Genomic DNA, 12,715 nt, shown 5'->3' with positions numbered 1-12,715 from the left:
TCATGGATATTCGGGTGCCCTAAATCATACCAATGAACTGAAATTTTTTTGGGGGGGCCATGCCTTCAGCATGCAGAAATTCCTGGACCAGGGATTGAACCCTGGCCCTAACAGTAACAACACCGAATCTTTAACCCCTAGGCTACTAGGGAACTCCTTTGTTGCTATTGTTGATTGAACTGGTTGTTTGTTTGTTTAATGCTTTTTACAGCCATACCTTGTAACATATGGAAGTTCCCAGGCTAGGGGTCGAATCAGATCTGCAGCTACCAGCCTACACCCAGGTCTGAGCCACATCTGCGACCTATACCACAGCTCACAGCAACGCCAGATCCTTAACCCACTGGATTGAACTGTTTTTTATCTGGACTCGCCTGCTGTCTTGCATATCAGAGGGTTAGAATGAGTGTTTGTACTGAGTATGAGTTTTTAATATTAGATATATAATAATATAGTCACATTTTGCTTCCTGTGGTGAACAAATCCAACCACTCAAAATCTTTAAGTTTGACTTTTGTGATGTGGATCAAGCTTAAGAATTTGGAGAGTCTGAGAGTAAGCTGTTTACTGAAGACATTATTAGGTAATGAACAACACCTAGTGTACCACTTAGAGCATGACCAGTGTTTATCCTTTGAAAGTTTGGTGATTTGGGCAGTTGATTACACATCAGAATATTGGTTTGAGGGGAGTTCCCGTCGTGGCACAGTGGAACTAGGAACCACGAAGTTGCAGGTTCAATCCCTGGCTTCCTCAATGGGTTAGGGATCTGGCGTTGCTGTGAGCTGTGGTGTAGGCCAGAAGCTGTAGCGCCAATTAGACCCTAGCCTGGGAACTTCCATATGCCATAGGTGCGACCCTAAAGAGCAAAAAAAAAAGAAAAAGAATATTGGTTTGAGTTTAAAAGATGTGGTTAAAAGCCCAGAGACTGATTTCCTTGTGTAGGTTGTATCTAACTTCAAATTCTGCTCCAGAACATTGTTGAATTATGCATATGAAATAATAGAATTTGAGAGGTCTAGCGAATATGGAATCCATATACCTCAGACTCTAAGACAGAGAAAATGATCTGTTCAGGGCAACTAATATAATGGGCAACACTCATTTGCATTCAGAACAAAAAAAACCCCTTAAATTAAAAAAAAAAAAAAACCATTATGCCATTATGACACCTAAGCAAAATACACAGTAATTCTTCCATCTCATTTACTACCAGTTAGTAATCAGATTTCACTGATTCTTTCTCCTTCTATCCCTCTCTCCCTTCCTCTCCCCCCATCCCTCTCTCACTCTCTGCTCTCTCTAACAGTTTGTTTTAATTTAATAAGGTTTGTGAAGGAGTTCTCATTGTGGCTTAGCAGGTTCAGAGCCTGATATAGTATGTCCACTAGGATGCAGGTTTGATTCCTAGGTTCACTCAGTGGGTTAAGGATCCAGCATTGCCACAAGCTGTGGCATAGGTCACAGTTGCAGCTTGGATCCTGCGTTGCTGTAGCTGTGGCGTACGGGCAGTTGCAACTCTGATTCGACCCCTAGCCCAGGAACTTCCATATGCTGCAGATATGGCCCTAAAAAGCAAAAAATGAAAATAAAATAAAAAATAACCTTAAAAAAATAAGGTCCATGCATTGCAGTTGGTTACTGTGTTCTTTCATTCTGCCATTGGGAGGTAAATAATGTATGATTGTCTCTCATTTTGTTATGTTAGCAGCCACTGTTGATTATTATCTAAACCTATGAATTCACTAGGGGTTGCCATTTGGATTTTTAAAATCACCACCCCTCTGCCGGATGGGCAACATTCCCAATGTAACAATTATAAAAAAATATTTTAAAATATATAAATTAAAAAATTTGTATTTTAAAATTCACTGGAGAGCTATGGAACAACGAGCGCTAGATGAACTAAAATTTTGAGAGGCTCTGGCGTAGGCGGGCAGCTACAGCTCCGATTGGACCCCTAGCCTGGAAACCTCCATACACCGCAGGAGCGGCCCTAGAAAAGGCAAAAAGACAAAAAAAATAAATAAATAAAGATAAAATTTTGAGAGGAGGGAGCCAATGAGCAGAGTGTTTCCATCCCCTGAGACCTTTGCCGATGCTTAGGAGTAAACTAAACATCAAGTATGTGGTTTGTCCCAAACAGAGAGACTGCTTGGGGAAGAGGACATTGACAAAAACTCGAGGAGCTTCAAAACCCATGGTTTTTCTCCATGGGACAGTTGCTGGGTTTTGGGGCGGTGTGGAAATCTAGGGGCTGTGCCAGAAAGGCAGAGAGAAACCTCTGTAGTTTTATGCTGCATAGGAAATAAAATCCTACTGTAGGATGGGGAAGCAATAAGCAGCAACGTTCTCTCAATACATTTGTTAGATTTTGAGTTTCCTGGGAGGAGGCTGAGGAATCTCAGCCCAGAATCTCTGATGGGCAGAAATGTCAGGACTGAAGAGTCAGAGACCTTCCAGGCTCTCAATCAGAAGCCTCCGAAGTTAATGTTTGAGAATAGTGACAACCCAGAGGAGGATCAACTCTTAATAAGTCTATGATCCTTCCCTGACCAGCTCAATCTATAGTTGGATCGGGTTGAGGTGATGAGCCCCTCTGTCTGAGCCTGCCTCACATAGAACAAAGTCCTTCCTGGTGCAAGATTGTCCAGGAGCTCTCATAGTCCCTCCCTCCCTGCTGAGGTTGAATTTTTTCTTTTTTTTCTTTTTTGGTCGCCCTGTGGCACATGGAGTTCCCAAGCCAGGGATCAGATCGGAGCCACAGTTGCTACCTAAGCCACAGCTGCCCCAACACCAGATCCTTAACCAACTGTGCCAGGCCGAGGATCAAACCTGTGACCCAGTGCTCCCAAGATGCTCCTGATCCCATTACACCACAGAGGGAACTCCTCCAGGGTGGAATTTTAATCATTTAACTGTGGTTTTTGTGTGTGCATATGTTATGTATATACACAATATATACGAGACATAAAATGTGCCATTTTAGCCTTTTTTTTTTCTTGCTTTTTAGGGCTGCACCCGTGGCATGTGGAGGATCCCAGGTTAGGGGCTGAATTGGAGCTACAGCTGTGGGCCTACGCCACAGCCACAGCAGCGTGTGATCCAACCCGAGTCTATGACCTACACCACAGTTCACGGCAATGCTGGATCCTTAACCCACTGAGCGAGGCCAGGGATTGAACCTGCAACCTCATGGTTCCTAGTCGGATTGGTTTCCCCTGTGCCATAATAGGAACTCTCATTTTAACCGTTGTTAAGTGTATAATTCAGTTGCGTTCATTACATTTACAGTATTGAGCAATCATTACCGCTATAAATTTCCACTTTTTCATCACCCCAAACAGAAAATCTAACCATTAAGCAATAACTCCCCATTGCCTTTCCCTTGTTCCCTGGTAACCTCTCATCTGTTTTCCATCTCTTATGAATTCGCCTATTCTAGATATTTTGTGTAAGTAGAATCATACAAGATTTTTCCTTTCGTGTCTGACTTACTTCACTTAGCAAAATGTTTTCACAATTCATCTATGTTGCAGCATGCATCAATACTTCATTTTTTTGTGGCTGAATAATATTCTGTCGTATGTGTATAACACATTTTATTTATCCATTTATTATCTGATGGACACTTGGTTGGTTTCACCTTTTTTTGTGAAGAACAGTGCAGTGAACATTGATGTATATGTTTGAGTCCCTGTTGTCTGTTCTTTTGTGTATATACTAGGAATGAAATTGCTGTGTCATGTGGTAACTATTTGTTTAGCTCTTTGAGGAACTGCCAAAGGGTTTCTCCACTGTCTGTACTGTTTTACATTCCTATAAGCAAGGAATGTAAAACTACCATGCGTCACTATCTGTCCTTTTTTTGTTAATAACCATTCTAATAGGTGTGAGTTGATGCCTTAGTGTGTTTTCATTGGCATTTTTCTAATGCCCGGTGACGTTGAACATTTTTTCATGTACCTGTTGGCCATTCGTGTATCTCTTAGTCACCTCTCATGCAAATAAAAACACTGACAAAATAAAGTTATTGCTAATTGCAGTTAAAGAGTAAGGTCAAAATGAGAAGAGATTAAAATGGATGCTGAGAAGATGTAATTTAAACTTGTAAGCTTTAAAGGATGAACTGAGTTTAGAGTTTTATGCTTGTATGAAGCCCGACCTCTGACATCTTAGTGCTGATTTTGTATTATGGCCTTTTAACTTCTGTTCTTTTTTTTTCTGCCCCATTTGCTTGAGTATAGTATAGGATCCTTCTGTATATCAGTCAACAACAGCCAGTTACTGTTGCCAGAATTCATCTGAACTTTGAGCTAATGGTAAGACTTCCGATATTGGAATTATTAGCTGCTTTGGGATTTGGAGAGATTGGTCTGTGCATACCTGGCAGGAATTAGATTCACTGCTGCTGCTCTGGACACCAGAGTGGATATCTTAACGGAGCCTCTCAGAAAGGTCTTTTGGCTGCCCGTCTGCGGAGTGGTTGGCAGAGGGTGGGAGGGAAGAAGAAAGTTCCCTGATAGCTCTCTTTGGGTCCACCTGAGTCAAAGTCGTTCAGTGTGAGCTTAGGCATTAGATTTATCTGCCGTGCTGCTTGCAGTCAAGTTATCCCAACATTTCTCCTTTCCCCAGGTTCGGCCCAATAACTATAGCACCTTTTATGATGACCAGAGACAAAACTGGTCCATCATGTTTGAGTCAGAAAAGGCTGCTGTGGAGTTCAATAAACAGGTAATATGATCTTATTCTTCCTGTGGAAAGCCAAACACTAGACTGGATTTCCCTTGATTTTAAGAAAAGATATGGAAAACCCATAACTTGGCTATATTCTGTTAGTGACGAGCATAAAAAAAATCCATTCGTCATGTAAGCTTTTAAAGTCATTACATTGTCATTATGGAAAATTTAGAAAATAATTTTTTTAATTTTTAATTTTATTTTGTCTTTTTGCCTAGGGCTGCTCCTACAGCATATGGAGGTTCCCAGGGTAGGGGTCTAATCGGAGCTGTAGCCTCCAGTCTATGCCAGAATCACAGCAACGCAGGATCCGAGCCGCGTCTGCAACCTACACCACAGCTCACAGCAACACCGGATCCTTAACCCACTGAGCAAGGCCAGGGATCAACCCCCTCATGGTTCCTAGTCAGATTCGTGAACCACTGAGCCATGACGGGAACTCCGAAAAGAATTTTTAAAAAAAAAAATCACTCATAATCTTACTACTCAAAGTAACACTCTTACTACTCACTATTAACGTGTTACATTTCTTTTTTTTCTATGCATAATGTACATAAGTAGTTGCAGTCCTTTAAAGAGTTTTTGCTTTTTTATTTAGTGCTGTAAAATGCATCTTTCCCCCAGCTCATGAAAAATTATTTGGAAACAGTTTTGAAAGCTGCATAACATGAATGTTCCTTAATTTATTTAACCATCTCCTTATTTTTAAGCAGTTAGATTATTTTCAGTTTCTGAAATAAGTGATATTGTTGGTATTATAATGAGCATTTTGTATACAAGTCTTTGTGTTCCCCCTGCCCCCCATTATTTCTTCAGGCTAGAGTTCTAGAAAGATTGAATCAAAGGGTTCATCTGTTTTTAGGTTCTGTATACACTTTGGCACACTGCTTTTCAGAGAGATTGTCCTATTTCACATCCTTATCAGTTCTCTCACTTTACCTTTCCCAACATTTAGAATTATCTTTTTTTTCTTATTAGTCTTATTTGCTTGATAAAAAACATAAATAAATAGGAGTTCCTGTCATGGTGCGGCAGAAACGAATCTGACTAGAAACCATGAGGTTGTGGGTTCGATACCTGGCCTCACTTAGTGGATTAAGAATCCGGTGTTGCCATAAGCTGTGGTGTAGGTCACCGACAAGGCCCGGATCTGGCATTGCTGTGGCTGTGGCATAGGCTGGCAGCTGTGGCTCTGATTAGACCCCTAGCCTGGGAACCTCCATATGCCTCAGGTGCAGCCCTAAAAAGACAAACAAAAAACAAACTTCTCATTGGTAGCATTTATTTGATTGCAATAATGAAACTATTTTTTTTTCTTTTTATGGTCACACCCTTGGCATATGGAAGTTAACGGGCCAGGGATTGAATCCAAGCTGCAGCTGCTGCAATGCTGAATCCTCAACCCACTGTGCTTGATCAGGGATCGAACCCACACCTTGACAGTGACCCAAGCTGCTGCAGTCTATCCTTAACCAGCTGTGCCACATCAGGAACTCCAATAATGAAACTGTTTTTAAAGAAAATCTATCTGGTTTCTTTGTCTACAATCCATGCTAAGAAGATATGGATAAATCTGAGGTGGTAGAGAAATGAAATCTGGGAATACAATATGGTTTTATATATGCCCTTGCCTTTGTTTTGTTGTCTTTAGAAATGTCCTTTGAAATTTTCTTAGATGCTCCCCTATCTTTCATAGGTTCCCAAACCCTGAAGCAGTTTTTCAGTATAGTAATGATAGCTCATGTTTATTGTGTACTTACTATTATTTGCCAGGCACTGAGCCAAGTACTCTACTGGTACTAGCTCAATCGTCATAACTACCCTAGGAACTATGCAAAGCTTTTATCTCCATTTTGCAAAAAACCTCCATTTTGCAAAAAACGACCCTAGGAATATGCAAAGCTTTTATCTCCATTTTGCAAACCTCTATGAAATAAAGCACACAGGAGTTATTTGGCTGAAGTCACAAATTAATAAATGGTAGTGCCCAGAACTATACCCAGACAGTCTGACTCCAAAGCCATACTCTTAGGCACTTGGATTCCTGCAAGATTAGTAACTTTGGAATGGTTTACTTCTAAAGATGTAATCTGTTTTGCTAGTGAATGCCATTGTTTGGATAAGAGCATTAGCAATAATGGAGTGAGTACATACTGAGCTTAAACTGAGTTTCTGCTGCTTTGATTTTATCTTGCAGGTATGCATTGCCAAGTGCAACAGCACCTCTTCCCTGGATTCAGTGCTGTCACAGGACCTTGTCGTAACAGAGGGCCCTGCAGTAGAAGTTGGAGATTCTTTGGAAGTAGCCTATACCAGCTGGGTCTTTCAGAATCACACGCTGGGCCAGGTAAGAAAATGTACCCTGCAAGTTATTTTGTAATTTAAATAACGTGAGAGCTATTCAGAGGTAAGATATTATTTCTGTGGATTGCTGCTGTTGGCAAATAGAAATCTTAGAGGAGCCCTGCGTGAGTCTCTACAACTGTTTTGGGGGTGTATAAAACCAGGTCTGGGAGTTCTTGCTGTGGCTCAGCAGGTTAAGGATCTTACATATTTGTAGTGGCTCGGGTTGCTGCTGAGGCACGGTTTCTATCCCCAGCCTGGCGCAGTGGGTTAAGGATCTGGCATTGCATGGTGTAGGTTGCACCTGCAGCTCAGATTTGATTCCTGGCCCAGGAAGTTCCATGTGCTGAGAATGCGGGGGGTGGGGTTCTGTTCAGTGCCACTATGTCTCTTCTACTCAGAGAAAGTGGAAACCATTTTCACAAATGTCATTTTTGGTAGTTGTTCACAAGTATGTCTTGTCCTCCTATACCAGTTTAAACTTGAATATATTCTTATGGGATTAAACTTTTTTAGACTTGCCTCACAGTTGTTTCTCTGTTCTTCTTATACTAGGTACTGTAATAGATTGGGTTTGTTGTCTTTTATGTTATTAAGCCCTCAAAAGTAGTATGGTATGATAGAAAGAGCTTTAGACTGTGAGTTAGAAAAATGTGGATTCAAGTGCCAACTTTACCCTAATTTGACCTTTGGTCAAGTCATTTAAGCTCTTAATTTATTTCCCCCCACTGTGGAGTTTAGTGGTGCTACCCTGATTGCTGTCAGCAACAAATGAGATAGTTTACTTGAAAGTTCTTTATAGGTGAAAATACTTTTAAATACTTGGTGATAGAAATTTATTTTTTTCTAAACCTAAAAATCCTTGTCTCAGAGATATTCAGTGTGATAACACCTTTTAGCTCTGATGTGGTCCCTTCTTATCAGGTTTTTTAGGACATAGTTTTCCAGTATATTTGACAGTACCTATTTTAGAAGTATTGTGCTGGTATATGCTGAGTTGAATATCATAATGATGACTGGTATTTTTGGAATGGGCTGACATTGTTTCTTTTGATCAACTTTCAGGTTCTTGACTCCACTGCTAACAAAGATAAGCTGCTTCGCCTGAAGTTAGGATCAGGAAAAGTCATCAAGGTAAAGGCTTAGCTGTGTTTGTAGGTGGGTTGATCGGTCACAGCAGGTTTAATTTAAACTGCATTTTGTGAAATTTCTAATCTCAGCATGTTTTCTGAGAATCTGAAAAGGCTTACTTACAAAACGGGAAGAGAAAAATGTGTTACATTATCTCATAGATTTTTACCTGTGAGGCAGTATGTTGAAGAAGGGTTCTTTTCTCTCGTACGTCCCTTTTCTTTTTTACTTGGTGATTCTGAGAAAACTATTAAATCCTTCCTTTTGCCTGATAGGGAAACTGTTTCTTCTAGAGGTGTATCCTAATGAGTGATTCTAATCTAAGATGCTTTGAATCATGTATGGGAAGCAACTCTAACAAAGCAGGAGGAACACTGGGATTAGAGTCTGAGGATCTGGGTTCATGGACATTTCTTCTTTACTAACCATGGAAGGATTTTATAAAATAAAGAGTATTTTACACATATGGGGTATCCTTGTGTTATGATATATTGATACATTGTGAAATATTCATTCATCCATATGCCAGAATGATTTTCTCCTTAGCTTTCTGATTCCTTTTTCCAGAATCCTTTGGAGACTTTTTTCTGTAGATCAGAGCAGTTAGGACATGACCTTTAAAGCTAGATAGACCTAGTGTTGCATCTTGGTTTAATAATTTACTAACTGTCTGATCTTGGGTTAGTTACTTAACCTCCCTGAGCCTTGGCTTTCTCTTCTATAAAATGGGGATATAGGAGTTCCCGGCATGGTGCAGTGGAAACGAATCTGACTAGGAACTGTGAAGTTGCTGGTTTGATCCTTGGCCTCGCTCAGTGGGTTAAGGACCCGGCATTGCCGGGAGCTGTGGTGTGGGTTGCAGATGCGGCTTGGATCTGGCGTGGCTGTGGCTGTGGCATAGGCTGACAGCTCTAGCTCCGATTGGACCCCTAGCCTGGGAACCTTCATATGCCACAGTGTGGCCCTAAAAAAACAAAACAAAACAATAAATTAATTTAATTAAATGGGGATATAGCTATGAATCTTACAGTTATTTCAGGGATTAAACAACATCATGAAAATAAAGCATTTATGCACAGTACTTGAAAAAAATGTGTTTAATAAATGATAGCTTTTATTTCTCTTTTAATACCATTCTTCTGTTCCTACCAATTCCTCTCATCATCTAAGATAAGTATATTTCATACAGCCCCAAATATACTGGCTTTGAAAAGTGAGTTGAGAAACAGTATTCTAGATACTCTTATAACCAGTGGGGTTGGGAGGGAAGGGGATATAAACTTGATGATCCTGATTTATTTTAACCTTATGAGAAGGTTTGTATCTGATGAGCTTTTTCCTCTTTGATTCTTAAAGGGCTGGGAGGATGGAATGGTAGGCATGAAAAAAGGAGGGAAGCGGTTGCTTTTCATCCCTCCAGCCTGTGCTGCTGGGTCTGAAGGAGTAATAGGATGGTCTCACTCAACAGACTCCATCCTGGTGTTCGAGGTGGAGATTAGGCGGGTAAGTGAGATTGTGTTGTGTTTGATGAGTTCTCATTGCCAGTTAACTAGTTAAGTAAAATGAATAAATAAGTACATTTGAAAAACAGGTTCTGAAGATATCTTTTTTTTTCTTTCTTTCTTTCTTTTTCTTTTTTTTTTTTTTAAGTAGAAATGGTGGGAGTTCCCGTCGTGGCTCAGTGATTAACGAATCTGACTAGGAACCATGAGGTTGCGGGTTCGATCCCTGGCCTTGCTCAGTGGGTTCAGGATCCGGTGTTGCCGTGAGCTGTGGTGTAGGTCATAGACACGGCTCGGATCCCGGGTTGCTGTGGCTCTGGTGTAGGCTGGCGGCTACGGCTCTGATTAGACCCCTAACCTGGGAACCTCCACATGCCGAGGGAGTGGCCCAAGAAACGGCAAAAAGACAAAAAAAAAGTAATAATAATAAAATAAAATAAGTAAAGTAGAAATGGTACAGTTGGAAAGAACAATAGCTTTGTAATCTAATGGCCCAGGCTGATGTCCTTCCTGGGTGTGTATTCAGAGTCTAGAAGAGGTTGTGACTAAAAAAATCACTTCTCTATACTGACCTTTTATTTTATTTATAAAATAATGATTCCTATGCAGTGTAAATACCTTTTGAATTAGGAATTCCAAAGCTATGAATACATCCTATCAGTATGTTTACATAAGAATGCAAAGATGTGAGAGTTCCCACTGTGGCCCTGTAGGTTACCTGAGGATACAGGTTTGATCCTTGGCCTTGCTCAGTGGGATAAGGATCCAGTGTTGCCACAAGCTGCAGATAAAGTCTCAGATAAAGTTTTGGAACTAGTGGGTCTATGATGTAGGCCGGCAGCTGCAGCTCCAACCCCTAGCCTAGGAACTTCCATATGCCTCAGGTATGGCCCTGAGAAGGAAAAAAAGAAAAGAATGCAAAGGCCAGAGTTCACAGCAGAAATGAATCCGACTAGGAACCATGAGGTTTCAGGTTCGATCCCTGGCCTTGTTCAGTGGGTTAAGGATCCGCCATTGCCGTGAGCTCTGGTGTAGGCCGGCAGCAACAGCTCCAATTAGACCCCTGGCCTGGAAACCTCCATATGCCGCGGGTGCGGCCCTAAAAAGACAAAAAAAAAAAAAAAGAATGCAGAGACCTGTAGATAGATCGATAGGTAGATGAGGTAGAGATAGTTTCTTCCCTCTGCCAAGTTGTTTGTAGTAGTAAGAAACTGGAAAGAGCTTAAGTGTCCGTTATTATAATAACTGGTTAAATTATGGTTTTTCATACAGTAGACTTCTGTGTAGTTCATAGGGAATACCCCCAATTCCCAAAATTATTTTCAAGTGAAAGAGGCAAATTACAAAACAGTATGGGTAATATGATCTTGTGTGTGTGTCTACAAACATGTACACACACACACACATATATATACAGATATATTTGTAGTCATATATTGTGTATGTACATACAAATACATGTATGCCCATGTTTGATATAAAATTTCTGGAGGCAGTAAAAGAAATGATTAGAAGTGATTTTTCTCTGGAGAAAGCAAATGGAGTTCAAAAAATTTTACTTTTTTACATTCTACCCTTTTGTACCGTTTAAAAATTTTTTATCATGAATAATTTCTATAATAAAATTTCTTACAAATTGTAGTTAATTAATGCTCCCCTTCTTATCTCCCCACCCCCCCCAAAAAAACCCCAAAAGACCCTCTTTGCTTTTTTATACTGTGATTGTGAGGTCCAAATGTGCTGTGGTGTTTGTGACTATGAACTATCAAATACAATACAAATAAATATCATGGTCATCTTTGTTGTGGCTGTTATTCCTGTTGCAACACAGGATATGCAGTTTTTTCTCAGTGACTCTTTGCTAATTGGACACCTTTGTCTCAGCTGGATATTCCCGCCCTCTTTCACTGACGTGATTCCAGCTGCCTTTTCACAGCTTATACATTCTTTCTCAGTTTTCCTCTGAGTTGAAGAAATCATGACCGGTGATAGATAACAAATGAATTTGAATCCATCAAGACTAGCATTTTGTAAGCACAAGAGAAAATATTATTAATCAGAAAATTACAAATTGACATGTTTAATTAAAGTGACATAGAATAGTAATACCCAGTGTGACAGAAGTGTTGAGAAAGATTTACATACTTCTCACGGAATATAAAAGAGTTCATCCTGTGTGGTGTGAAATTTATTGGTATATATCGAAAGTTAAAAATAAGCAGGGAGTTGCAGTCGTGGCTCAGCGGTTAACAACACGTCTGGCATCCATGAGGACATGGGTTCGATCCCTGCCCTTGCTTAGTGGGTTAAGGATCTGGCATTGCCATGAGCTATGGTGTAGGTCGAAGAAGCAGCTCGGATCTGGAGTTGCTGTGGTTGTGGTGCAGGCCAGCAGCTGTAGCTCCGGTCAGACCCCTAGCCTGGGAACCTCCATATGCTGCAGGTGTGGCCCTAAAAAACAACAACAACAAAAAACAAAAAAAACATACCTTTTATCCAACAATTTAACTTCTGGGAATTTATATTTTGGAAATGGTTATGTGCAAAGATACAGAGATAAAGCTATTCATAGAAGCATTGTGTGTGTAGGACAATTTAGATGTCAAGTAAATTGGTGATAAACATTTTGTGATAGCATTCATATTTATGACTTTTGTTTCCAAAATCTTTTGGAGACTTCTTCCTATAGATGATAGCAAGTAAGGGCATGACCTTTGAAGTTAGATATATTCTTCAGTAGTTAAAAAGGATGTTGTCAATTAATAATTTAGTAACATGGAAATATGTTAATGTATCAGTAAATGAGCAAAACAGTATGGCCCCATTTTTGTAAAAAATACACACACGATAATATCAATGTGAAATACTACATCCAAAATTCTAACAATGTTATTACTTAGTAGTTGAATTGCCATTGGTTGTTATCTTTTTTTTTTTTTTTTCTGGCTTATCTGCATTTTCTGATTTGCCTACAGTGAACAGCTAGTGACTTGTATGAT

General features: G+C 40.1%; 1 protein-coding gene across 3 annotated transcripts in view; it reads left to right on the top strand.

Annotated features, from left to right (window-relative positions):
• The window catches only part of FKBP15 (FKBP prolyl isomerase family member 15), a 60,331-nt gene that overhangs the window by 15,574 nt on the left and 32,042 nt on the right, over window positions 1-12,715 (top strand). For all 3 annotated transcript variants that reach the window (XM_047768184.1, XM_047768183.1, XM_047768182.1), the window contains exons 5-9: window positions 4,248-4,322; window positions 4,636-4,734; window positions 6,938-7,087; window positions 8,149-8,217; window positions 9,571-9,717. In XM_047768184.1, coding sequence (XP_047624140.1) covers window positions 4,248-4,322; window positions 4,636-4,734; window positions 6,938-7,087; window positions 8,149-8,217; window positions 9,571-9,717 — 540 coding nt within the window. The remainder of the gene's footprint in view (window positions 1-4,247; window positions 4,323-4,635; window positions 4,735-6,937; window positions 7,088-8,148; window positions 8,218-9,570; window positions 9,718-12,715) is intronic.

This window comes from Phacochoerus africanus, chromosome 2, assembly GCF_016906955.1.
Source record: "Phacochoerus africanus isolate WHEZ1 chromosome 2, ROS_Pafr_v1, whole genome shotgun sequence".
Lineage (NCBI taxonomy): Eukaryota > Metazoa > Chordata > Mammalia > Artiodactyla > Suidae > Phacochoerus > Phacochoerus africanus.
Note: the sequence above shows the minus strand (reverse complement) of the source record. Positions and strands in the feature narration are given on the sequence as shown.